General features: G+C 53.2%; 1 protein-coding gene across 3 annotated transcripts; it reads right to left on the bottom strand.

Annotated features, from left to right (window-relative positions):
• On the bottom strand, positions 1–27,803 carry FRRS1 (ferric chelate reductase 1). 3 transcript variants are annotated; one of them, XM_045816939.1, is made up of 17 exons: positions 27,666–27,803; positions 26,364–26,551; positions 24,793–25,028; positions 23,770–23,906; positions 22,584–22,678; positions 21,461–21,608; positions 18,001–18,183; positions 13,503–13,601; positions 11,835–11,982; positions 8,465–8,578; positions 7,025–7,137; positions 5,948–6,034; positions 3,462–3,559; positions 2,923–2,981; positions 1,983–2,126; positions 904–965; positions 1–817 (listed from the first exon to the last, which is right to left on the bottom strand). In XM_045816939.1, exons 3-17 carry the CDS (start codon positions 24,986–24,988, stop codon positions 725–727), a joined length of 1,776 nt encoding a protein of 591 aa, XP_045672895.1. In that variant the 5' UTR covers positions 24,989–25,028; positions 26,364–26,551; positions 27,666–27,803; the 3' UTR covers positions 1–724. The 3 variants fall into 3 exon arrangements, with proteins under 3 accessions (XP_045672895.1, XP_045672893.1, XP_045672894.1); XM_045816937.1 differs by having other exon boundaries at positions 24,793–24,988; positions 27,666–27,802; XM_045816938.1 differs by lacking the exon at positions 27,666–27,803 and having other exon boundaries at positions 24,793–24,988; positions 26,364–26,603.

Here is a 27,803-nt window from a genome sequence, read left to right as displayed (position 1 = left end):
TGCGTTCGCAAAGGTGAGCTTTATTAATTTCCAAATGCAAGTCTACCATCTCCAAAGGCATCGGACTCCAATCTTGCTGTCAAAACAGCGGACATGTAAAAGTGCCACTTCAGCTCTGCAGCGGAAGACGCACACTTACACTTCATAACTAAGAAAGAAACGATAATATCCGCAAGGTATTTAAACGTTAACCAAACCTGCAGTGGCGTCAGCCCCGTGTCCACCTTCACCAGAAAGGAGAGAAAACAGAGCAAGGGAAGTGTCGAAAAAACACAGTTCCTCAAGAAGTCCCGAAAACGGACGTGTGTCTAAAGCACCCCAGTTCTTGCCTCGTCCGGGACACGTGTCCTCTCCTCTCCTGTTGCCACGGCGCCGCCCCTGGCCTGCAGACGGGCCCTGTTCCCTTCCACAGCCGCTCACACGCTCAACACCTTGTCACGGCAACACCTGAGGGTCCCCTCTCCCGGACCTCCCTCCCCTTCAAGGCCCAGAGCGGCACCTGAAGGCCGCACGGACCCCCCTCTGCAGCCCAGAGGGGCCTGCTGAGCACCGCCTTCTGAAAGCCAGACTTCAGCACGTCTCGAGAGACACGTGCCGCTCCTCCAAGTCGGAGTCCAAGAGTCCGCCCTGCCCCGGGCGGTCGGCATGGCCGGTGTCCCTGTGGCTTCATGTTGGTGACGACCCGGTCGGTGGCGGTGGCGGCGGCGGCGAGGCCTCTGCCCGCTCAGAGGCGGTAGATGGCGGCTAAGAAGATGAGGAGGAAGGTGAGGTTCCCGCAGACGTACACCGCCAGCACCGCCTTTTTGAAAGCGTGGCCCTGAAAGAGAAGTCGACGTGTGTGACGGGAAGAAACCGCCGTCCCCGGGGCTCGTGCCGTCCATCAGCAAGATGACAGGGACTTACTTCTGCGTCCGCTATGGTGAACGGCTCAATGATCTGAATTCTGGTGTCGTCCAGTATTTCAACTGTCGAGGACAAGAGCAGAAGTGAGTAAGGCCGTGGGCGCGCGGGCAAACGCACCGCAACAGCGGCCTGACCTGCCGTGTTCGCCGACCACGTGCTCCCGTTCCAAGCTCCCAGACGCTCGAATCTCTGGACAGTTCCGGCTCTCCCGCACGGGGACAAGCACGTAAAACCCGCCCTCTCGTCCTGGCCCAGGAGCACCGTGTCAAGCTCCTAACAGCACGAGTTCTATGCACAACTCGGGGACCCTCGAAAGCTCTTGCATTCCTATCAGGAACCAAAACCGGCAGGACTAATCGGTTCCTAAAAGCCGCCCAGGCCCCTAAATCCACAGCACAGACACTAGACAACGGAGAGGTTTGGTTCTTAGAAAGCCACCCTTACTTATACTTGGGGTGGAGACAGAGGGGGATGGGGGGGCGCTGAAAAGGACACTTGGCCCAGGATGCAAGCGGGTTAAAAAGATCACGCATTCTCTGCACCTTCCCCACCCGCACAGCTCCAGGCACAGTGCCCAGCCTGGGACTCAGGCCACCCAGACGGCCCCGGCAAAGCCAGGACGTCCAGTCCGGCTCACTGATGAGCTAGCTGTACCCAATGTACCGAATACGAGGCAACGGAAGGGCCAGCCCACAGCACCTGCCCGCGGCTCTGCCCCGTGCCGACATGGGGCATCTCTCCCCCCTCCACCTCAGGGTTCTCTCCCCCCGCATTCGGGGTCCCCTGCACACCAGCTCTGACCCAGACCGGCGCACACGGCAAAGCACTCACAGAGAAGCCTGCTCCCCCCCAAAGCCCACAGTCTCTCCCTTACATTTTACTCCTAATTTCTAATGCAAACAAATATAAAAAAGAAGAGCAGAAAACGCCCATGGTCTTGACCACTGACTGAGTAATCACAACAGAAATGCTGAGCGAGCTACCGGGGAATTGTCATGCATCGGTCTGGAGAGAGGGGTCGTAGTGCACTGGTTCACGTGACCGCGTTTCCGTGTCACGTGGCTTTCCCAGCCGGCTACCTTTCCGAGAGAGTCGGTAAGCGTGTATCTCCAGGACGATCTCGGCCCCAACGTGCCAGGCCACGAACCCCAGCATCGTGTAGGTTTTCCAGGGGCCGGGGAGGCTCAGCCCTGGTAGGTCCATGCCCAGGAACATCGCTGCCACTGCGTGAACAGGAAACCACACACGCTGAAACGTCGTCGCCTCCAGGAGAGGCGACTGGGCGTCTACCTGTGTGTATTACAGCAAGTCGGACATAACTAAAAGAGTTTACCAGATGAATTAAGTTAATACTGAAGACCAAATATTTAATTCACTCTTTGTTTCCCAGTCTTACTGTCAGACTGGCGAGGGTCACATGGGAAATGACGAGTACGCTGCGCCGATTCTTCCAAACGCAGCAGCCGCACGTGGCAGGGAGTCGGCCCAAAGGCAGGGAGACAGGCACGGCCCCCACCCCCACGGAGGGCGGTGCCCTCCTGGCCACAAAGAGCCCCCGGGGATGGGCGTGTGGGGGCGGGTGCCAGCTCCGGCGTGTGTTGCCTGAGGCATCAGACCATGCTGGAAAGTCACCCCTGACCCGTGTGGCCACCCTTCCCTGGAAGGCACCGTCCCACGGAAAGGCCCTGGGGACCGAGGGCCGGGACGCCCCCTCGGCCCCGCTCACAAATGACCCGCAACTGGAGCGGCTTAAATATTTGGCTGCCAACATAGTGTATTCTGCTAAAAAAAATAAAGTCTTCAAAGCAGAGTTTTAAAGTCAATTTGAAAATCTCACGCTTAAAACTGAAATGATGACTGAAACAGTTACCCCTAGAGAGGACGTTCTGGATTTCGATGTTTAAGGCTGGTTTCTCCTCGACAACCAACGACTCCCGTGGCTAAGGCATCCGAGCACCATGGACGCCGAAGGGCGACTGGCAGTCACACCCACGGACGAGCGGCGGCGCGGCTCCTTACCTGCTATGATTCTGGCTGCCGTTCCGATCCCCCAGTGAGTCCAGTTAAACAGGTGCCTTCTACCAAGACAAAGAAGCAGTCAGGGTCCTTGGAAGTGACGGAACCACAACTACTTCCCAAGAGAAGAGAAAGCATGCTATTTCTCTTATTGCCTAGGAACTAGCTATCTGAAATACATGTTAAAGCCTTGCAAGCTGCCCTGGCTGGTGTGGCTCAGTGGACTGAGCGCGGGCCTGCAAACGGAAAGGTCACCTGTTCAGTTCCCAGTCAGGACTCATGCCTGGTTTGCAGGCCAGGTCCCCAGCAGGGGGCTCATGAGAGGCAACCAGGCATTGATGTTCCTCTCCCTCTCTTTCTCCCCCCTTCCCCTCTCTCTAAACATAAATCAATAAAATCTTTAAAAATAATAATAAAGCCTTTCGAGTAGAGAGAACTTATCACTGAATTTCATAAAATGCGACACGCCTCCCCGGGAGAGGGAGGAGTCTGCCGACCCGTGACCCCGCAGGAAGGGCAGCTCCGCAGACAGGTGCGCCTACCTGGGGTCGTGCAGAGGGGGCCGGAAGCCTGCCAGCACGGGCTGCAGAACCGCCAAGGTCATCACGGTGCAGCCCAGGTAGGGGTGACAACCTGCGTGCTACACGGGGGACATCGAGTCACGTGAATGAATGCTCTCGGGTTAAACCCCCAAGTTTAAAACAGTGTTCACGTGTGTGTATTCTTAATGTGGTCTTAGACATGTGACAGTGACGACGATGACGACGACCACGACCACCCACACCAGTCACCGAGCGTCCGCGCTACACCAGGCACACACACCGCACACACGTCACCACCCAGGCTCACTCGGACGCGTCCCACTCGGTGACGGATGACCCGATGTTTTACCGACGGGGGAGCCGAGGCTCAGAGACACCAAGTGACGCCCCCAAGGCCCCGCGGTGCGTACACCGTGGCGGAACCCACGCACAGAAGGCCGCCTGTCTCCCAGCGGGTGACAGATGACCGCCAACACACCTCAGGCGTGCGCAGCCCACCTAGACTGGGGCGTGCCGAGGGCGACCACCGACATATTGTGATGATCTGCTTAGACCCCTGCGCGCCTCTGAACTCACGCGGCAAAAGCCGGAACTGAAATGTCGAATTTGGAGGGTACCAGGAGCACGGGCTCCGACTTTGGCACATGGCTCATCCTGGACAAGCCTCATTCACATACTCAGTAAATACGTTCTAAGCACCTACTACGCCCCAGAATCTGTCCCGGTGCTTAAGCTGCACAGTGGACAAGCACAGGACTTACACACTTGAGTGGGAGGCAGACAAAGGAAAAACCATAACAAACAAACTGTACGGCGTGACACACGGAAAAAAATAGAGCAAGGCAGGGCGCTCTGGGAAGCCGTCTTGAGCAAAGACTCCAAGCAGCTGAGGGTGGAGGACGGGTGACTGAGGCCGTGCATCTTTGCAAAGACCCCAGCAGAGGCCTGCCTGGCGGCCGGCCAACACAGGTAAAAGGGATGATGAGTTCGGGCAGGGGAGTCGGGTTAGGAGTCACTGGGGGCCCAATCATGAAGGTTGTTGGACGGACTTGACCTGGAACTTTGAATAAAACTGAGACATTAGAGAAACCAGTCTGGGGCAGAGACGTGGCATGACCTAATTTACGTTTTTTAAAAATCACGCTGCCATCTTGGCTGCGTGCACAAGGGCTGGCGTGGAGAAACCAGTGAGAGGCACCCACTGCCAACAGCCAGGGCAGCAGGGGGCGACGCTGAGGCCCACAGAGTAGTGTCAGTGATGGACAGCAGGGGGCGGTGCTGAGGCCCACAGAGCAGTATCAGTGATGGGCAGCAGGGGGCAGTGCTGAGGCCCACAGAACAGTGTCAGTGATGGGCAGCAGGGGGCAGTGCTAAGGCCCACAGAACAGTGTCGGTGATGGGCAGCAGGGGGCGGTGCTGAGGCCCACAGAGCAGTGTCAGTGATGGGCAGCAGGGGGCAGTGCTAAGGCCCACAGAACAGTGTCGGTGATGGGCAGCAGGGGGCGGTGCTGAGGCCCACAGAGCAGTGTCAGTGATGGGCAGCAGGGGGCAACGCTGAGGCCCACAGAGTAGTGTCAGTGATGGGCAGCAGGGGTTGGTGCTGAGGCCCACAGAGCAGTGTCGGTGATGGGCAGCAGGGGGCGGTGCTGAGGCCCACAGAGCAGTGTCGGTGATGGGCAGACGCACGGCGTTGTAAATGTAGGTCCAACGGATCTCCAGGCGGCTCTGACACGGGGCGAGGGGCCGAGGGTGCACAGACAGCAGAGTGCAGGACGATTCCAAGGATGCAGCCCAAGAAGGGAGTGCCCACAGCTAACGAGAGGCATCTCCCACAGCTAACGGGAGATGGAGGCCGGCGGGGCGGGATGGGGAGGAAAGGTCAGGAGCCCCAGCCTGGACACGCTGAGTCTGAGACGCGTTAGGCAGGTTCACGTCCCCAGGACGCGGCGGAAGGTGTGAGTCTCCAGCCGGCCGTGAGGTCCAAGCTGGAGACTCAGCCTCAGCTTCTTCATTTGTGACATGGGATCACGGCCGCATCCACGCCCTTCGAGGTTTTCAACTGAACGATAACACTTGGCACAGCCGGTCCCTGATGGGGGCGCACTGAAGGTCAGCTCGGTGGAAGTCACCGCGTTCGCTAGAGGAGACCGCCTGCGGTGTCCGTGCGCCCGAGACAGCAGCACACGCACGCGGAACTCCCACCGCTCCGCGGTCCGAAAACTCCCCACGGCCACCCAGGGCGGACGCAACATCTGATGCGGCCTCAGAACACTTTTCGTCCCTAAGCAGTCTGCGCAGACGCGCGCACTCCACCCCCACCGCCGACCCCCGACCCCAGCCGGGTGAGAGAGCCTGCGGATGATTCACAGAGGAGGAGGGGCGCTGCAGAAACGCCCTTCCGCCCATCCCCTGAGAGTAACACAGCCCTCCTTTGGCTCCTAGGTGGACTTAGGTGGAAAGCCTTCCATGGTTTAAGCGGTGCTTACCCTGCTCCAGCCTCCCCGGTACACGAAGGGCAGGACGAAGGCGATGCCGGTGAGGACGCAGGTGGTGAGCATCAGCGCGCGGTGCACCTGCAAGGGGGGAGTGGCAGGGCGAGAGGACAGTTACCTGTGTCAGAGGGCGGAGCTGGTGATGCCGTGGGGACGAGATCGCGGGAGAGACTCCCTGCAGGTATGCCTCTGATGGACCCCTGGCTGGTGTGGGGTCAGCTAAAAATCTGAGTACCCCACTGAACCTCAAAGACAGCCCTGAGCTCCGCCCTCCGTTTTCCCAAGCGTTTGCCAGGCTCCCCCAGCCCTGGGGCGGCAGGGCGGGGCCTCTCCCAGCCCCCCACACTTTCTTGCCTGCCAGCCCCGCGAACACTGTCTCAATGAGCAGCATTTTTTCTGCAGATGGACATGCATTCCAGCTCAGCATATCCTCATCGACCTCCCACTGTTCGTCAAACATCTCTGCTCTGCGACCCGAGAAAGGTCAGGTTTGTTTCGCTCTGTCTTAAGGCGGCTGATTGGCCCTTGATCAGGTTACTACTGAGAACTAAACCCTCATCCCAAGCAAAGGGGCAAGGTGAAAAGAAATGCATCTCGTTCCCACGCCCACCCACAGGCGGGACAGACAGCCTTGACTGGCGGGTCAGGGTGGTCGGACATTGACTGGTGGACAGCCAGAGGACACACCACTGTGGCCGGGGGCTGGAGGGGGGACAGGGAGCGCCCACCATTTCTCCCGACTGCTCTCCCGCCTTCCTTCACCCTCTGTGCTCGGTGCCGCTGGACCCAGGAGTCAGGACTGTTGGGGTCCCGAAGTCCATGTGACAAGGGACACACGGGCCCTGGCCCCTTCATAAAGCCGTCTCTGTTCTCATCTCTGTCAAGTGCCTTGTGCCCATGCTCAATCGGTTAGGAAACCAAAGGGCAGAAGAGAAGAAACTGGGAGGACTCCAAAGCTACCACAACTGCACCGCAGGCAGAAAAAGGGAAAGGAGCCCAGGGAACTCATCTGTCTTCAGGTTGAGACATACAATAATACGGGAGCTGCACGAAGGCGCTTCCCCCGCCTACCTGAAACCAAGCTGCGTCGCCAAAGACAGGGTGTGACAACACAGGCTTGAAGAACCGGGCGACGATCACCCCGATGCTAACGGCAGCCACCCAGGCCACCAACATCAGGGCGCCTGCAGGAAGGAAGAACCACGGATGGCACCTGGAGCAACCGCGCCGCTCTGGACGACCCGGCCGGACGCGCAGAAAGGATGCACGACCCGCAAAGGACGTTCACTCAACACAAGCAGAACCTCGCACTCCCTGTACGGCACGGCGTCGCCATGTCTGTGGGACGGCGAACCGCCCCCACGCCCGCGCTCCCACTGTGTGCGAGGCGCTGTCTCCAGGAGCTCTCCAGGCAGTAACCTACTCCGCCTTGGCGACAGTCCTGTGAGGTGGACGCAGTGGTCCCTGCTCCAGGACTGTGAGTGGGAAGCTAAGGCACAGAGGGGCTCTCTCCCAGGGTCACAACCTGGGGACTCGACCCAGCCTGGCTGGGGCAGCGGTACTCCTGACATCACGTTGATGTAGCCCTCAGGCACCTGGGACGCGTCCCACATTGCTCTCCAAAAAACAAACACACACACAAACAACAACAAAAAACAACACAAGTACCTCATTTCTGAATCCACTTACTTAGGAACAGGAGCAAATTAACAGTACTAAAGTGTCAAGTTATTTCCAAGCTTAACTATGATAACAGCCATTGAAACTCTATGAGACAAAACTCTGGAGATAATAAATGAAATACACCAAATAAGGAGCGTTCCTCCCAAATATTAATATTTTACAATTGTATAGTACACACTGCGTTATTCCCCTGCGTCTAAGCCCCATCTTTTCAGCAATAGTCGGGGCTACTTCTCAAAGGGAGTCAGCGTCACCTGGAGCGGCAGACCCAGCAGGTCGGGGCCTTGCTCTCAGGCCGCCGCACCCCCCCCCCCGCCGTCTGGTCCCTGTGCCCAGGTGAGTGCCAGACACTGCAGCCCAGACCCAGCGTGTTGAGTGCCCTCAGTCGCTTGTACAGGGCTCACTCTTCAGTAACAAGCCACGTCTTTGAAACCAAGCAACTGTTACAAAATCAAAATCACAAACAGCTCTTTTATTAGCATTTACTATAATAAGTGGCAGAATGAATGTCTCTGAAAAGTTAAGTCCAATAACGCCCTGACATTCAGTTAGAAACAATGAGGACACTTCTCTGAAACGACAGGTGCCCCACTGGTGATTGTACCGAGCAGCCAGGGTGAAAACCACTGCATTAGCCTGGTCTCCGCCTTTAACAAAAACGCGCAAACGTGCAGGGAAGCGCCGACACCTGCAAGGGTCAGCGGCTGCACAGAGAAGGCGCGTGAACGTTTGCCGAATGACGCTCGCCGCCCTTCCTGATCCCGCCGCGCTGACTCGTCCCATAAACTTACCCACAGACTCGGACACGACCACCCGGGGCCTACTCACCGTGGGCCTTCAGAAGGAGCGGAGACTGGGACCCTCCCACGTCCTCCGGGTGGCCCGTCACGTCGTACTTTTCGTACGTGATCAGGGGCTGCTGCGGATGCCTATAAATTTGACCTGAAATTATGAAAAGAAGGGGAAAAAAAGATGGGAACTACTTTCTCAGCAGAGGAAGAGTGGAAAGACAGTGTCACAACATGGAAACAAAAGTGCTTACAATAATAAAAAAGAAATATCAACAGAGACGCTGTTCTTGTATAAATACAACATAAAGATAGATGTAAGGTCACATGATCTCACTGAAAACAAAATTAAAGAAACACCAATAATTTAGCCGACCAAGACATGAATCAAAGTGAGGACGAGGAATGCAGAAATGATGGTGAGAGCCCCACAGACGATGTTTAGTCAAAATAATTACGGTTACTATGATCACAAATCATTAAAAATGTCAAGTATAATTCTGGGAAGAGAATACATTAAAAAAGTAATCTAGACTCCTAGAGTAAACTAGCAGAAATTGGGCCCTGGAGAAAAACAAAGACATTCTGAGGCCAAGTTATTTGGCCTATGGTCAACTTGGACTGGGTTCCACCAATAAGCCAAAAAAAAAAATCCCAAAGGAAAATGATGTAAACAATTTGAGAATAGATTATTATATTAGTATTTATTATGTATACATTTAAATCTGTGAATACACTTATTCCAGTTAGTTTGTATATGTGAGTGTGTATGTGTGTGAGTTCATTCGTTCTGAGAATCTAACCCACAGAAATACTCACCTTTTCCCCAAAGACACATGTGCAAGAATGTTCACAGAAACTTTTTTATGCTAGCCCCCCAAAATTTAAACCAGCTAAATGGATATCATTAGGAGCATTAGTAAATAAATTATGGAACAAACATTATTTTTAGAATATAAGGCAAGTGATGAAAAGAATAAAAATAATTAAGAAATTTTATATAACATATATATGAGTGTTTGTCCCAAACAAAAATACATAGTAGACCACAGATCACATGGTAATAATTTCCAAAAAGAAATATCTTTACAGAAAACAATTATATTATCTATCCAAAATGCAACAAAACTAAAAATTAACAACAAAAGGCTAGGAAAAATGGTCCACCTAGATATTTATAAAACTACTTTTCTAAATAACCCTTGGGTTAAGTAGGAAATCAAAACTAAACCACAAGTCTTCTTAAAAATGAGTGACAATGAAGACACTTCACATCAAAACCCATGTGATGCAATCAGGGTCCTATTCACAAGCTTTATCATCTAAAAGCATTTCCTTAAAAAGAAAAAGAAAAAAGGCTTAAAGCACTGACTGAAGTGGTCATTTAATTCAAGGCGCATTTAAACCAACAAAATGTAACCTAGGAAATCAGAAAGACTGATTAAAACTAAAGGTAGAAATTAACCAACTAATAAGTCTAAGTCTAAAAATCAGAAAAATCAAGTCTATAAAAAGCCGATAAAATCAACTGAGTTTTTGGCAGCTCTGAGCACACGATAAAAAGGAGTATCGCAAACAAGATTAGAAATGACGTCACCACGGCCACCCCACATTTTCCTGGGAGGAGTAAACCACGCAGTGAAAGGAGGAGGAACATGAGGGCTGTTACCCTGGTATCCTCTGCACAAGACACGATATCTACCAGGACAATCCAAGATAATGGTCTAGAAAACTAGGTAGCTACATTCAAGATACACATTCAAAAATCTGTAACTCTCCTGTATGCCAACAAGTTTGGAAAACCTAAGGAAAATAATCCCATTCACAATAGCTTTAGAAACCTATAAAATACCTAGGACCACAGTAACAAAAAATGCATAAACCCTCCATGAAGACACAAGGAAAACCCGAGGATCTGAGTGCACAGAACACCCCAACGTGTTTATTCCGGAACAGGGAGACCCACTGTTTACTGCAAAGCCCTTGATTATCCCCCGAAGGAATCTAAAACTTCATTGCAATTCCAGTCACACCCCCAGCAGGATTTCTAATGGAATTCAACAAATCATTTCTAAAGTTCATCCTAAGAACAGTTATATAACAAAAGCAAGAATTCCTGAATAAGAAGGCCAGGATGCTATCAAAATCCCCAACCCATTATAAAGCGATGGTAATTCAACCAGTGCAGAAACAGAAAAATAGACCAGTGAAAAGATAAGCCAGAAATAGTCGGGTTCACTGATAGGTTTTCAGCGTGAGACTGAAAGTTTTCAAAGCAGTGAGGATAGAAGTTAGGTCACCTGACTGCTCGTTTGGCCAATGCTTTCATCGTATTGTTATAAACTAACAGAGATGACAAGAGCAGAAGCAGAGAACAAGACATTCACGTCATCTGTGCCCAGAGGAGAGAGGAAAGAAGAGACACTGCCAGGAGCTACAGAAGCATCAAGAGAAAAAGGTAAGGGAGACCACTGACAGTGACCAGAAAGCCACTGAAGAACCACGTGGGAAGAAAGTGTTTGCCACCCTGATTCACTGCGGAGCCGTGCACTGAGCACGAGCTGCCTCTTCACCGAGGCAGCACCCCTGACCATGTCCGAGCTCCGCTGGACGGCCCCGTGAGAACGTGACCCTGCCGTCCACGGGAGGGGGGGGCGTGTGTTTGGTGCAAAGCTCTCCGGTACGAGGTGACCCACGGGATTCCTCAATGTTCGAAGCACGGGCCACGTGATAACGGGGTCTCTACTCCGTTCATGATTTAGTCCGGGAGATTTCCCAGTTGTGAACCACTTCTTCACCCAAACAAGTCCTGTCTGCCAGTCGGCTCCGACGCACGGCCTATCTCCGGGCTGCTTCCCGCGCTGCGGGACGGTGTCAGCAATGAGGAGAGGGCTGCGGTTAGTTACAAAGGCGTTCTACGTGTCTCCATCTCCCTGGGGACAGCTCAGATCCGAGGACAGGAAACCGACGAGGAACCGGTTACGCCACAAGAGCCAACACCGCCTGCAACGACCCCCAAGTCACCGCATCTAGCGCTCCTGCAGAGGATCCGGCTACGCTCCGGCACCCGAGGCGGCCGGCCAGAGATACACACGGCTTCCCGCTCGCTCGCAGCCCCAGTGCTGCTTACCCAGTGCTGCCTGCCCGCCAGAAATCTCTCGTGTCCTACGCGTGTCGCCTTATCACACAGGTGACACTACTTTCACCTAGGTTCTAAGGAAACAAAGCTTGAAGGTCGACCAAGGTCCAAATGGAAGGCAAAAATGGGAAAAGGTTCTGATAAATCTTGACCCACGAGTGTGCATATCTTAAAAACGAGCGATTACGGTAGTCTCTCCAAAACCGGGGGTGAGGGGGGAGAAGAGGAACATACCTTGAAAAGACGGTTTTTACCAATAGACAGCACTCACCTTCCTCGGCGGCGCCAGAGGCCAGAAATACGTAGTAGCTCGCGTTCAGGTCGAATCTGTTCTCCGCCCCGGGAAGGGTAATGTTCCGTCTGAACGAGCACTGCATGACGCCGTCCTCCAGCCTCCACGCCATCTCCTCCAGGGCATCCTGCAAACACGCAGAGAGGGGCCCCTCAGCACTTCAGAGTCTGCTAAAAACAAGGTACGGTCGGCATCCCGCCCCGTCCCATTCCCCTTCTCTCAGGTCCCGGGCGCGTGTTTCGTCCGCAGAGTCACTGTTCGCCCACTTCCTGCTGGAGGGGTGCGAGAAACACCGTCTCCTGGTTTACTTGTCTTCGTCCCGCTTGGCAAGAGTATGAGTTTTACTTTGTCGAAACCCCACAGTCCCCCTGCCCAGGCGAGAAACGTAAGACTCCATCTGGCCGCTAACAATCCCGAACACTGCAGACACAATCAGCAAGCAGAACCCTAGTGGCCAGAACGCACCCTGCGGCCAGGGAGAGGTCCCGCCCACCCGTGGGAGTCAACCCACAGGACAGCGGCGTGGGGAACGCGCCCTCTCATTAGGCAACGGCTACTGCTCACCCGGAGCTCACTTGCTGGCCAACTGCCCTTGTAAAAAGGATACGTCCCGCCCTGGCTGGTGTAGCTCAGTGGATTGAGCTCAGGCTGCGAACCAAAGTGTCGCAGGTTCGATTCCCAGTCAGGGCACCTGCCTGGGTTGCAGGCCACGGCCCCCAGCAACCGCACATTGATGTTACTCTCTCTCTCTTTCTCTATCTCCCTCCCTTCCCTCTCTAAAAAAAATAAATAAAACCTTTAAAAAATATATGGCTTATTAAAAAAAAAAGGACACGTCTCTACCAGACATGGGCCGCCTGTGGCACAGATGCCAGCGAGGGCCCGGTGAGACAACTGCCCAGGCCCTGGACCCGGCTCCACCGGACGGGCCCCGCTCTGTCCCAGGGCAAGAAATTCTTGTGTCACTAACACCAACCTCTCCTTAAACATCTGCCTGCGAGCTACTGGAAAGGGCGGACGCTTTGAGTGTCTCAACAAGCCCTGAATCACTTTCTGTGTGATGCAATGAAAAAGATTTAAGTGGCACCAGCAAGGAGTCACCTCTTCCTATAAGAGACACTTGTTCTGTGCTCCCTGAAGCCCAGAAAAGGGGGCGAACTTGCAGTTACGCAGGACGAGTACGCCTAGAGATCTCACGCACGGCGCGGTGACTGTGGCTGGGGAGGCTGCACTGAGTGCTGGGAATTTGGTCAGAGGGTAGATCCCAGGAGCTCTCGCTACAAAAACACGGTAACCACAGGAGGAGATGGGGATGTTCATTAGCTTCAGTGCAGTCAGTATTTCGCTATGTATATGTATATTGACACATCGTGTTGCACACCTCAAATATAAATTTTATACATATTTTATGTATATAAGTTATACATAAATATATATATTTATTTTATACATACGTATATAAAATAAAACAAAGTGCAGAGAAGTTTCTTCCCAGAGTATAAGGGAAGGCCCTGCAGCCAGGGGCTGCTCAGGCTCTGCCACTAACTTGGGTTCGAGGCTACCTTGCCCCACAGACACGTGCCACTGTTAGCCACGTGGCCAGCAGGGGGTGGGCCAGGTGGAGACTCCTAGGAGCGGCACACCTACCCAGGACTCCAGCACGGGGTGGCTCCGCCCCTTCAGGTGGGAGGGCTGGATGCGCACAGTCTGCTCTTCCCGAACACACAGGTAGGCGTCATCGTCCCCCTGGAAAACAGTTGCAGATGGGAAAAGTTTACAGGAATTTCAACATTTTATTCTTTTTAAGTCCTTGATCAAGTCAAATTGTATTTGGTATCTTTAAAACATCATTTACCGACAGTCTTACATGATACTATCAATTCTAGAGAACTGGCTGTCCAATTTATGAATCAGAATGATTTTGTTATCCTGGCTGGCAGAGCTCAGTGGATCGAGCGTGGGCCTGTGAACCAAAGGGTCGCCAGTTCAAACCCCAGTCAGGGCACAGGCCTGAGTTGCTGGCCAGGTCCCCAGTAGGGGGCACATGAGAGGCAAACACATATTGATGTTTCCCTCTCTTTCTCCCTCCCTTCCCCTCTCTCTAAAAATAAATAAATAAAATCTTAAAAAATAAAAAATTATTGTTATATGAAAGCAATATAAATTCAGTATTCATATCAGGCTAAAATAGACATACAACACATTTATGCCCCCATAAACCTGTCACCAATTGAACACGCTATTAATGCTTTCATATGCATTTGTCCAAATCTATTTATATTTATGCCTATTTTTTCTCTCCAAATAACAAAACACACAGTTTTGCTACCTTTTTGAATTTATCAGGAACATTGTTCCGGATATTTGTAAATAACTGTCTGTGCCTTACAAATTTCAGGAGTGTAAGTGCACTGCATTATACTGGGTTTGGGGGGTAACCTTTAAGACGGAAGACAAACATTGCTTAGAAGGTGCACGGTCCAGAGGTTCGGCACGACAGACCGAGGCCCAAAGGTCAGGGCTCAAGGGTAAGTTCTGTGCCAGGTCAGTTCCCATGCATCCTTCCGTCCCGAATACTCCCCAGCTCTAAAAGCCGCATCTTCTTTAAACTGACTCCCCAAGGGCGGACCACGTCTTCAAAAGGCATGGTATCCCTTTAAGGTGCAAATGAATAACTTAGATTTTAAATTATTGCGCATAGTTTGGGTTCTTTCTCCTATTCTAAATCATTCTCCATAAACTATCCAACAAGGCGTTTTATGTGCTCTAGTCGCTAAGCTCCTTAAACCAGATCCAAGAGCAGCCAGTTAAAATCAATGTCTCGATTCTAACATGTTTTAATTGGATTTTCTAAAAGTTCCACTTCAAGAACTCTCAAGTACATAACCTTAGCAAAGCAATTCTCCACTGTTAGGCATCTAATCTTCAGCTCAGAATCAGCGCAACTCAAGATAAGAAGTTTGGCGTCCTCATGAATTACACCAGGGTTTCAGAAACCAGGGCACGCAGACCAAATTCAACCCTGCGCCTGCTTTTGCACAGGCCACAGCCTGAGAACAGTGTTTACATACCCCAGTGTTTTTCTTTTCATTAAAGGAAGAATGATAATGTCTCGTGAAAGGTAAAAATAGATGAAATGCAAATTCCGTGTCTGTAAATAAAGTTTTATTGGAACACAACATGCCTATTAATTTACGGGCTGCCTGGCTGCTTCGGCACCACAACGGCAGAGTTGAGTCGTGGCAGCCGAGACCGTGTGGCTCATAGACTCTACAATTAGTATCTGGACCAGTACAGAGAAAGCTTGCTGAGCTCCAGTTTAAACAAACAGTGTGGGTTTTCTAGGATGTCTATCATCAATGAACCATAAGAATTCTTTTATACATGCATCATAAATCAGTCTATACACACACACAAACACACAAAAGACATGGAGAAAGAGAGAGAGAATGAGAGAGAAGGAAGGGTACAGTGGCAACTATACATGAAGGGCTCACTGGTGTTTGCTGTAGCATTCTCTCAACCTTCACGCAATTTAAAACTTCTCAAAACAAAACGTTGGGGTGGGTCAGAGGAAGAAGGACCTGAGAGGCGCATAGACAGGAGAAATCTAAGTTGCCGCCCAGACTTTCCCGGATGCCAGAGACGGTGCTGGCGGTGGTGAGCGAGACAGTCTACAAGTTTCCCAGGACAGTGTCTGCACAGAAGCCATCGGTGAGAGCAGCTGCATTTTTGTTATTGTCCGTCACTGAGAACTAGGGACGCAGAGGACATCGGAGAGGGCGAGAGTGTCCCACGTTCAGTGCGAGGGAAGGGGGTTTGGGGCGCCCAGGAACACACCCATCTAGACAGAGCAGCCAGACACCCCAATCTGGAATGCAGAGAGGTCAGGCCTGGGAACATTCTAGAATCTGAATGTTGAGAAACTGTTCATAGAACAAGATGATACTGGGCATGGAAGGGAAGAGAAAAGAAGTTACAATAGTATGTATACTTGATATATTTATTGTTATTTTTAAAAATATCTGAGATGAGGAAGACGTATATTCTTTGAAAGTCAGTTAAAATTCAGATGTTAGCAAGTCATTACTAGCAAAACTATGAGAAATTATACTTGTCATCAATTTTAATGATGAGGACTGCTATCAAAACAATTGCTACCGTTAATTTACAAGCCAATTTTTTTAAAAAGGTATAATTTAGGTTATTTAATCAATACTCATGACATATCTTCAGCATTTAAATTTACATCAAATCCTCAGAAGACATAGCAGGTCACAGAAATATCCTAAAAATTTAAAAATAACCAAAAATAGAAATAACCACTGTAAAAATACTTCTGAGGACGATTTATTTAGGCTGACAGGTGTACAGATGATTGGAATCATTAAATAGGACTGCTCTGGAAATCAACTGCACCTGTACAATTAAGTCTTCTTCCTAAACACTTCTGATGAGTACTATACCAGAAACACAAGTAAGATAAATACACCCTGAATTAGAGATAAACGCTTTTATGCCTACAACTTAGAACACAGCTAACTGGTCTACCCGCGGGCCCCTCCTCACCGCACAGGGAGCGACACCGGGTCTCCTCCCCCTGCTGGCAGACTTAGCACACTGCTGCAGCAAGCTGGGCGAGCACGTGGCTGCAGGGTTTCTTATCGGAGTGACTAGGGCACGCACCTAGGTGAGGACGATGCGGCAGAGACGAACCCCGATGGAACTGCACAGGTGTTCGCCAGGTACCACTGTTAAACCCATCGGACTCAACAGCACCCCTTCCGCACGGCCAGCTCCACCCCATGCACCGTCTGTCCTTGCGCTACGGCCCCCCCACCCCATTTTATTTCGAGCCCAGCCTCACCATCCACCTGGTGCACCACACATGGCCTTTTTGCCAGGCCGCAGTTCTGGCAGGTGCCACCGGGAAGTGTGGGACATATTTGAACAACGGCATCGTCACCTGAGCAAGTGTGATGTTCCCCATAGAAGCACCTTTGAAAGGGAAAGAGTCACAATTTCTCACATGTTTTTAAAAAGCATGTGACGTGTCTCTGGTGGGTTTGAGTACGTGGTTTGTTTCACGAAGGACGCTGGGCGCCTCCTGGAACTACGCCATGAAACACAGAGGTCGGGTGCAGAGACGGCAGTGTGCCCCCCAGCAGAAGCCACACCCGGCTCCCCGGAATACTCGCCGGCAGCGTGCAAGGAGCAGTGCGATCGGCACGCACTTCGAGGGAGCGAGTTAGCTCTCCGACCCCAGCACCGGAGAGCCCGCTTTTCTCTTCTGAAACGTGGGGGTGAGTGTGAAACCCCATGGGACGAAACCCCTCCAGAACAGACCCCGCGCCTCCGCTGAGGCGCGGGCCAGAGGCTTTCTCCACCTGAGGGTATCCCCCCCCGCCCCACCCAGTGCCATCTCTGAACAGGCCCTGGCCCCCATGCTCTTGGTGGCTGTCCCACGGAAATCAGGACGCTGCAGCACCCACAGCACAAGGCTGCCGCCGGCAGAAAACCGTGGGAGCCTGCAGCACCCACTGCCCAGGGAGAGGGGCATCAGAAAACCGTGGGAGCCTGCAGCACCCACTGCCCGGGGAGAGGGGCATCAGCCACACACAGCGCCACCTCCTGCACTCAGACAAAGGTGCCAAGCCGGACGGGTGCACGCAGTTCTGCCTGACACCCCGGCCGAAGTTCCTGCTTGGGAAACGCACCCGTGACCACTGGGACAAAGACCAGAGCTCAGCCCGTGGCTGCGGGGTGCCACGTGAGAAAACCACGAGGGGCTGGAAAGCATCACAGACGACGGGGGACTCCATGCAGAAAACTTTGTTTTTAACTACACTGCCTGCTTCACTACAGAGACACAGACAGACAGAGACGGACAGAAGGACAAAGTGGCAAACCCACTGGAAGTACAACGACTAGCTTTCCTGGGGACGGCCTGCTCTCTGACGCAGGCACGGAACACCCGAAGCCGCTGTGCTCAGCCTCTGTCCTCGGCGACTCTGCCCCGCCCTTCCCGTTCCCCCGGAGGTGCAGCCGTCTGACGCTGGAACGAACAGCTAACCCGCCAGCTAACCCGCCACTGGCTGCAGCGACTCCAAGTTCAGCCCCGCGCGTGTAGGTGAGAGGTACAAACCATCCATCTGTCGTGAGAAAGCGCAAAGGACAGATAGCCTTTGCTGGGACCGCTCAGTTCCACCGCCACGGACTGGCCGTCTCGGGCGAAGGACAGGAAGACGCAGGTGCTCTCCTTCTCCGGGTCACAGGCCGCCGGGCTCCGGACACAGAACTTCTTGTTCCCACAGTCGGAGGCACTGAACTGGAAAGACGACAGGGGGAGTCTTCGTTATCGAACAGGCAGCTCCTTTCTAATGACGGGTTTAACGAGACCCCTTCTCATAACAGGATTCCAGCGCGGGACCAGAAGACACGGGCCGGATTAGAACTGACCGGGGCAGCAGTGAGGTCGTGAACTTCCAAACTCAATTAATTTTAATTAAAATCTGGAAGGCCCAGCAGTTGGACTGTAATTATGCACAAGTATTAAGGTTCCTTTAATACACAAAATATTTCACTTTAATTATGTTCCCAAGCAAAGCTGCTGGCAGATTCTGAGACACTTGTTCTTAGGGAATATTAAAGTCCACATTGGCACTCTTGCCGAGAGGGTGCCCTCTAGTTTTCAGAGGCAGAATTTTAAAAAGCAACCAAGCAAAACCTTTGCAAAATTCTATATTTAGATCTTGGACTCTGCTTCTAGAATTCAACTCAAATTTGATATTAAAATAATGTGAGAGAAAAGGGACCGACCGTCCTCTCTAACTCCTATACATGTCCCCACTCCAAACAGGAATAGCAACTTAGTGGGAAGAAACAAGAACCATCTACAGAGACTTGGTTTAGGGCCCCTTGGTCCAGCAGGGAAGAGGAAACTCAAAAACGCTGGTTCGACAATCTGACAGAGCGAACGAGCAGGCGTCTTGTTGGAATGCACCGTGAAACAGTACATGTTGGTTGACAGCCAAACATTCCTTCATGCAACCAGATTTCACATAAGAAACCGTATAGAACAGACTCATTTCTTCTTCTTTCTACCTGTACTTCTGGCCACCAAACATCAGGAGTCGGGGGTGGGGGGCTTTCCCCACAGTAAGCGCCTCTGCAGGTCTCTGCGGGTGTCCTGCAACTCGGTTCCACTCGGACAGTATCAGCCTGAAGTTAGCATCAGACCCACAGGTGATGGGCTCGTCCCACAAGTCTGCCCCACTCCAGGGGCCGTTCCCAAGTCCCGAGCTGCCCCCTGTGCTTCGGACCGGTCAGCCACAAATCGGAGGTTCCTGCGACCCCCTCCCTGGTTTGACAATGTACTAAGATGGCTCACAGACACCAGGCGAAAGGGTTGACTCACTAGATCACAGTCTGCTGCGAAAGGACACAACCCGGGACCAGCCGGGCAGAAGCAGCGGGGGAGGGGGGGGCAAGGCGTGTGGGAGGGGCACCGAGCGCCAGGCCTGCTCAGGCTCCGCCCTGCCCGCGCCTCCGGGGGTTCGTTCAGTGGCCCAGGAGCGCTCGGAAACCTGTACCGTCTGGATTTTATCACATGGGCATGAAGGATTGTAACTCAACGTTCAGCCCCTCTCACCTGTCCGGGGAGCAGTGGTTGGGACTGAAAGTTCCAAGCTTCTATTTCTCGCTTGGTCTTTCCGGTGACCAGCCCCGCTCAGGAGCCGCCCGGAGTCCCCTCATTAGAACAAAGCACGTTCCCATCACCCCGGAAATCCCAGGGGACATGGGCACTCCGTGTCCCACACTCCCCTCACTCCGAGATGCAAGGGGCTAGGAGCTCTGTGCGGGAACCAGGGCCACAGATGAGCAGGACCGAGGGCAGAGGCCAATACCTGTGCACACTTCCTGTTATCTCCCAGAAGCCCGCTGAGAACCCGGAGCAGGGCGGAGAACGAGCCGCTAGCAACCAGGAGCTGGGGCTCGGGTCTCTGCTCCGTCCATCACACCAGCACCGTCAGCCCTGCAGCAGGGGCTGGACAGGACGGACCTGCGGGCTCCTCCTGCCCCACAGGCGCCCTCACCTCATCCTGTGGCTCCGAGTGACCGCCCCCCTCCCCCCACTGAGAGACAGGACACTCGGCGCAGAGATACAACAGAAGCTCCCAGAGCGGATGCCTTGTATGTGAATACGTGGGAAAATCACAGTCTGGTCAGCAGACTCCTGCGAGGGAGCTCAGGCCCAGAGGAACCGCTCCTTCCCCTAACGCAGCTCTTAAATAACTCAACATGAAGAGTAAACAAACGAAGAAGTCGTGCAAAGAAAGGATAGATCTAAGTGCGTGGTCAAACAAAAGTACAACGTTCATAATAACACAATCACATCTCATTCTCATCTGTTGTAAAATGCAGAAGAAGAGGAAAACAGAAAGGTGTTACAGAGAAGTGCGAGTGTTTCACTTGGCCTTCCCAAAGGAACAGGGAGTTAGGACAAGATAAGGGAAAGAGAAGGAAAAAGGAACCAATGTTTATTGAATACCCACTTAGTGCAGAGTGGTTAGAAACCACTACATTCCACTACATTGTTCAGTTCTCCCAGTGATGCTAGCTAAGTTAGGTGTTATTCTCGTTTCACAGGCGAAAAAGCTGAGACTTGAAGAATTCAGTCATTTGCCCAAAGCCACACACAGAGCAGACAGGTCAGGGCTCAGGCCGTGAAGACCTGCCTTGAGGCACTTTCCAGTAGGTCAGCTTCGGAAGGAGTAAGCCCAGTGTATCAGGGCTGCCTCCGATAAACCCCTTCTGTTTCTAATGATCACCCCCCTTTGCAGGATCTGCTTCCTCCAGCGTGACTCCTCTGACCCAGGGGCCAACGTGCAGTGCCCGCTGACCAGCCAGCAGGGGTCCCCGAGCTCCAGCCCGGAGAGTTCCCGGGGACTCGAGGGCCTTCCTGAACTAAGTCGGTGCTCCAAGCCCTGGCTGGCTTAGCTCAGTGGATTGAGCGTGGGCTGTGAACCAAAGTGTTGTGGGTTCAGTTCCCAGTCAGGGCACATGCCTGGGTTGCAGGGCACAGCCCCCAGCAACCGCACATTGATGTTTCTCTCTCTCTCTCTCTCTCTTTCTCCCTCCCTTCACTCTCTGAAAATAAATAAATAAATAAAATCTTAAAAAAAAAAAAAAGACGGTGCTCCAAATCTTGCCTAAAAGTAGCTTAAGCTTCAAGCTCCCTCTCCACGTTTGATATTTGGTGGGAGAGAGAAAGAGAGAGAGCAGGAGGGAGGGAATTCTGGCTGCGCTTCACCAGACTCATTTTCGGAGGAAAACACGCCCACCGCTGGGAGACACTGGGCGTCAATGCCACGACCATGGCTTGCGCGTGCAGGGTCCCGCACCCCCTCTACCCTGACCGGCACGTCGCCAGGTGGCAGTGACGGCTCCCTCAGAGTTCCCACGGAGAACCCGAAAGGCGGCCGCCCCGCCCCGCACGGCTGGGTCCACTACAGCCGGCCCGCACTTCGCCGAGCCCAGAACACGATTTCCGGGGAGCCCCCCCACCCCAGGCTGCACTCAGAGAAACCGTCAAGGCTACTTACTCTCTTGGTTAAGTGGGAGACGGGAGGAAAGGTGGACAAAGGTGCTGCCGTGGGTTCAGGTGTTGAGAAGGGAGGTGCGTTGGGCTGGGAAACCACAGGACTAGGAATCTTCACCCAGTAGGTTTTGTACTTCTGCACAACCGTGGCTCTGAAATGCAGTACCAGGGAGGTCAGACGGAGCCCCGGTCGGGGCCACCACAGTGGAAGCAAAACTTCGAAGGGGAAAAAAGGAATGAAAGAGGGACACACGACCTAGCAGTGTAGCTTAACAAACCCCTGGTGACTCCCTCCCCTCCCCCCTCCCCCCTCTCCCTCCCCCTCCCCCCTCTTCCTCTCTTCTCCATCTAGTTTCGAGGGCATGCTCCTGACGCCAGACCCAAAGACTGAACCTCACGGATTCCCCCGACGTGTGAAGCCTACCGCGGCTCACGCTTCTCGCCATGCTCTGTTCAGAGGGCAGGGGTGCCAGGCCACCAGGGCAAGAGGCTACACAGAGGCTGCAGAAGCCACCGTCAGCTGTGACTGGGTGACACCCCTTCTTTGCAGGTCCCACGACCCACAGGGGCACAGCCGAGTTACCGAGCGCTGGGACCTCGTCCACAAAGCGGAGCAGGAAATGGAACCGTGTCGAGAGGGCAACGGCACGGCAGCCCTCGGGAGCCATTCATCCTGGGACAGGACTGAGCTCCGCTAGGGTTAAGGGACAAGTGTCTGACAATCTAGTCTGCAATGTATGACGCTGCACAAAAGTCACCCGGGTTTCAGGACAATTTTCCTTTTCTTCCTATTCTCATACCAAGGCGGGAGCAAATCAATACAAGTTGTAGCCCAGCTCCCTACAGACTCAAGGATTATCACGGTGGCTCCTACGATGTGACAGAAAGATGGTGCTTCCTTTGCCCAATTGAAGCGCCTCCTAGGAGGGGCCTGTGCCAGGTGCTGGGGGCGCACGGGTGGAAACACAGAATGAGCAGGACCCCTGCTTACACCGCGGAGGGGCCGCTGGAGCCACACCGAACCTCCCCCGCCCAGGAGAGTGTCCAGCAGGTACAAAAACACAACTCAGCCCCTTATCGCGTCAGCCGTCCCAGTTCCAAAGCTTCTGACTCTGCCTTCCACTCACAGAAACTGGATGTGGTTCGGGGCGCTCTGGGGGGCGTTCCACCAGACTTTAATCTCTGTCTTCTTGTGTGCGTTTGTGTGGCTCACCGCCGACCCCTGAAACGAGATGGAAAAGGACCGCCAGTCAGTCGCGTGACAGCTCAAGCTCAGCGGGGCTGGAACCACTGCCGTCTGGTGCAAGGAATTTACTTCTGCACGACCTTGACATGCTGGCAAAGGCCATTCTGTTTAGAAGTGGGACTCACGTACTCCTGCCGACCGGTTACGACCAGCTTAGCAGCGGGGCCCTGGGACTAGATCTGAGTCAGCAGAAATTCAAGAGCTGAAGAGAGTTATGAATGCTGGGTGCGTTCATGCTCTGTAGACTTCCCTGTTGTTTCGTTTATGCTATAAAGTTATGCTCCCTCCATCGATACACACAAATAGTGTGCAGGAGAGTCATCAAGAGAAAAAGTTCTTGCCTCCAAAGACGCAGTGATTACATTTCCGGAATCACTTCCTCTTGAACAACCTTATCTCCCGCGTTCATCCACCTGGCGGCTTCCTACTCCTTCCGTGTGGCCCAGCTTTGGGGTCCCCTCCTCCAGGAAGCTCACCTTCCATCCCCTCGGGTGCGTGTGCGGCACCCCAGCCCGCTTCCCATCCTGGGGGTGCTTCTAATGAAGGCACCGCACTGCTCTACTCAGGAGTCGGCCCCCTGTCCGTGCTCCACCCGTGTGCCACACGTCACGCACACACCTGCCTCACTTACGTGAAAGGCTAGGAGCTCTTCCCGAAACGAGAGGAAGTGTGGTGCATCACCCTATCCCTTGCAGCCAGGACCGTTTCTGGCATAATAAGTGTTTAGGACACGAATGAAGGACGAAAATGATAGATTTCTGTCCCTCTGTACAACTCGGCCAGCAACACGGAAACACCCTTCAAACACCAGTATCGGAAGGGTCGGCGTTATATAAAATATCGAGAGCTACACACTCGATATTTCTAGCTACGGCCCTGCCTTTCTCACGGCGCCGGTGTGCGCAAACGCGTTGCCCGCAGGGGCAGGAGAGGGCAGGCTGGCCCGCTGCGAACCTGCTTAGGCGTCCACTGCGCGTGGGCAAGGGCGCCCCTACCCGGCAAACGCCACCCCGTTGCTAAGAGACCCGTGGACACCGACAGAGGTCAGTCTCACGCCGAGCACCCACCTCTCTGTCTTCGCAGGTCAGGAGCTGGGACGCGTCGCTGTCAATCAAAGTGAAGGAGCCAATAGGAGGGCCGCTCAAATGCTCCGCGTCCCGCGCCTCCAGGAGAAAGCCTTTGAACTCCGGCCCGGACAGCGTCACTGAGGCACGGACAGACGACAGGGCAGGGTGAGCGGTGAGGGGGTGTTCCCGAAAGCAGACCGTGCAGCGGAGGCGCGCGCGAGTCAGAACCGGGAGTTCCAACCCAAAGCTGCCCCGGACAGAAAGCAGTAAAAGGCGTGCTCTACACAGTGTTCTGAGCTAGGTTCCACCCGGGACCCGGCTCCGGCAGACGTCAGAGCCCGTCCGCAGGGGACCCGAGGCAGCAGGCGGGGGTCAGGGGCTGGCCCCTGAGGCCAGAGCAGCTTGGAAAGGGCTGGGTGAAAGTATCTGTTTCTTTGCTGCCGATCCTTAGGCCTTTAACAGCCGGACCGTGCAGGGCGAACCTCTAAGGGGCATCATGTATGTAACACAAAGTGCACCTTGCGTGTACTCCTTGGGTCAGAGAGTACCTACAAAGTCTGCATTTCTAGAACTGCAGAAAATGGAGTTTTTAAAACATTATTACAGATACACCTTTCACCGCCAGCCTGCAGTCTGCCGAAAGAATGGGGATGACAAAAGAGATTACACCGAGGGAAGAAAGATAAGAGTTCCCCAAAGAGGGAGGAAAACAGGAAGATAAGGGCTTATTATAGCTCACACCACATAAAGGAAACTTGATTTTCTTTCCTATTGAGTCGAAAGTATTGTTAGCAAACACATTTTAAAACCCGTCCCGGACCAGGAGTGGGCGAACTTCTGACGGAATACGGTGGGTCCTTGGCGGTGGCCCCACGCAAAATCGGTGAGTGCGAGGCTGACAAGGGGCATCTGACCGACAGGGGACGGGGGGTTGACCAGAACCGTGCCACGCCAGCAGCAGTGACAATTCACCCCGCGGGGAAAGACTGAAACGGAAACAGCAGCCGGGAGCCCAGCCGGTACCTTCCAGGTGGTCCCCCGGTGCGAACGTGGCCTGGCTCACGGCGACGCTGTGCACGGGATCGGGGCGCGGGGTGTGGCCGTGCCGAGGAACCATGTTGTGGCAGGACTCGGTGACTTTTCCGTTGGGGTAAGGAGCCACAGTGGCCACGAGCAGCAGGAGGAGGACGGCGCCAACCGCAAGTCCCGGCACGGCCATCTCCGGAAGGAGAGGGAGAGCGCGTCAGGGTCAGGTGGCACTGAAACAGGACAGGCAGCCTCCGTGCCACCGGGCGGCAGCTCTGGAGAACCACCGCCTGCTCCCAGCAGCCGGCGAGCCAGATGCTCCCGCAGGGGTCACGAAAGGCACCCGCCGGGTGAAGTCTGACCCGGGTTCGGGGCTCTGCTCTCTCCCCACGGCCCACTGTGGGCCTTCACGCACGTCTGCTGAAAGCCTCCACTTCCTCTACAGGGACCATCTTTTCCATGTTACTTTTGTAATCCTCACTTGAGGATTTTTCTATTATTATTATTATTCACTTCGGAGAGACAGAGGAAGCAGTTGCAAGAAAAGAACAGCCACGGGAGAGAGAAGCAGCCATCAGCTGCCTCCGTGACGTGCCCCCAACCTGGACCGCACCGGAGACCCTTTGCCGCGTGGGGGCGACGCTGCAACCCAGTGAGCCGCCCGGCCAGGGCGTGTCCCGGTTCTGTTGCACAACCGGTGACATGCCTTTTGGCAGATTCCTGGAGGCGGCGAATGAGCCCCACTTGGATGCCGTTTTGCAACAGCGAGCAGACCACACTGGGAATAGCGCCGGTAAGGCTTGTCGGGGCTCATCCCTTGAAGCAACACCACCCCTGAAACGTCTGGCTCAGGGTCGTGGACAAACCACGGGCCGATTTTAGTCTCCGGTCCCTGCGCCGTCTGAGTGCAGGTCACCACCTCCTCCCCCCCCCTTTTTTTTTTTAATTCAGAGGAAAAAGAAAATGTCTGAACAGAATCCTGTAGCTTCGCAGGGAAATGCTCCTGATAAACTCCTTTACAAACTGAAAAATCCCCGTTGCCCCCAGGGCAGCACGCAAAAAATGAAGGGCGGGGGCTCTGGGAAAATCTAAAGGCGCACCAGGGGCGGGGGTGGGTGGAAGCTAAAAGTTCTACCTTGAAAGACACTTTAAAAACCAAGTAAGCCTCCAAGTAACCTTCCTACAAGTAATTATGTCGTTCTGTGTAAATATAAAAGAGGGTTCCCATAGTTTAAATTAAAAAAAATAAAATAAATAACCACAGCTATGCCTCCATAAAGTCACTGCTCCTCGGGATGGCCCTCTCGCTGGGGCCACAGCTCCTCAGTCAAAGTCACAGGGACAAGTTCTGACTGCACTCCCTACAGAGCGTGGGTGAGCGCCCTACAGGCTGCGGAGCGAGGTCTGCTAATCCAGCGGCCGTCCCGTGTCGCGGACGGCCCTCCCCCCCCCCCACCACCCCCCCCCCGCCAGCCCCGTCAGCCCCCTGCTGTCACTGAGCTAGATCCAATTTTTAAACGCTTCGCTTTGCAAAGAGCTCTGACAAGAGAACTGAAAGAAACGCTTACCTTGAGAAGCAAGACAGCCGGCCAACTTCCGGTCCTGTTACAACTTGTATCACATTTCAGCAGCTGGGTGGAGCCAGTTTGTCCCGCCGCCAGAGGGAACTTCTCCCAAAGGGAGGAGCGGCCGGACTCGATTTGCAAGGCCAGGACTGGGTGCTCTTTGAAAGCTCCAGTTCTGAGAACTGAGTGTTCTGTTTTACGCAAGTGAACGATTTTTGGCAACTGGTAGTCTGTTTTTTTTCTGAGAAAATGGTGTTTTTGTCTTTCACTACGAAAGCATTTGAAAATATGCTCTAGAACGCTAAGACACACAAAAGAACCTACTTGCCACTAGGTAGGGTGGCCAGACTTAGCAAATTAAAATCCAAGGTACCTGATGAAATTTGAATTGGTGCAGACTTATCCTAAAAACTGATTTCAATGTACCCTGGGCGTCCTGCACTTTATCTGGCAACTCCCAGTAGGAAATCAGAGTAAATACAATAGCAAACTATTTTAATGAACTACCAAAGACCTAAGGAGATCAGACTGCAAAGAACTGAAACTTTTGAAAGCGTGAATATTGGTGCAGAGCTCCAGAATTATTTTATTTTGGAAACTTTATGCTGAAATGTAGGAGTTTTGTTTCTTTTTAAGCCTTTAATCTTGATTTTCACAAGATTCTTTTGCAAAAATAAAAATAAAATGAAAGGGCAGTGTACCTGCAGATATTGAACTCGGCCTCAGATGGTGACCACCAACGGTCAGCCTGGAGGGTGGCCCCCCGGCTGACAACCTGCAGTAGTCAATTCTCTCAACCACTCTTCTCTCTTTTTTTTTTCAGTGTATTTTATTGAGGAGATAAGAGAGGTGGAAAACACCACCATGTTCATCTTTCTCCTTAGGAACGAGTCCCCACGAACAAAAGCCCCTCTACAGGAGTTTTGAGAGACTTCCAAGAACAGTGAGGCACCTCGACAGACGGAAGGAACTCAGCTGACCCTCAGGCCCCGGTGCAGAGCCTTGCAGAGCCTCCGGTGGTGACAGAGCTTCTGCCGCTATAATTAGACCCTTTCCAGGAAGAGTCTCCAAGGAGGGGACACCGTGAGCCAAAAGCACAATAAAAAAAAAAAGTCCATAACAAATAACTCTCAGAAAAGGTGATCATAACCTTTCATCCTAAAGTGCCCTCAGGACGCAGCAGGGCCTGCGGAGGGACTGAACTGTAGCTGTTCGCAAGCCCCCTCGATTCCTCCCTCCACCCCAACCCCAAGCCAGGCTCCGCCTTTCCCTGAAGGCCCCCTCCCCCTCCCTCCCAAAGCTCACCTCTGCCGGCTCCGGCCTCCTGGGCTACCGTGTGTCAGCTGTCAGAAAAGAAACCAAACTCATTAGCACGGTCAACGCAGTGTGGACTCTGAGAAGCTGACCCTCCCGGACCATGGGAACTCAGTCTTATATTTACAC

Source organism: Phyllostomus hastatus, unplaced genomic scaffold (genome assembly GCF_019186645.2).
Source record: "Phyllostomus hastatus isolate PE091 unplaced genomic scaffold, TTU_PhHast_1.1 phas_scaffold_216, whole genome shotgun sequence".
Taxonomy (NCBI): Eukaryota; Metazoa; Chordata; class Mammalia; order Chiroptera; family Phyllostomidae; genus Phyllostomus; species Phyllostomus hastatus.
Note: the sequence above shows the minus strand (reverse complement) of the source record. Positions and strands in the feature narration are given on the sequence as shown.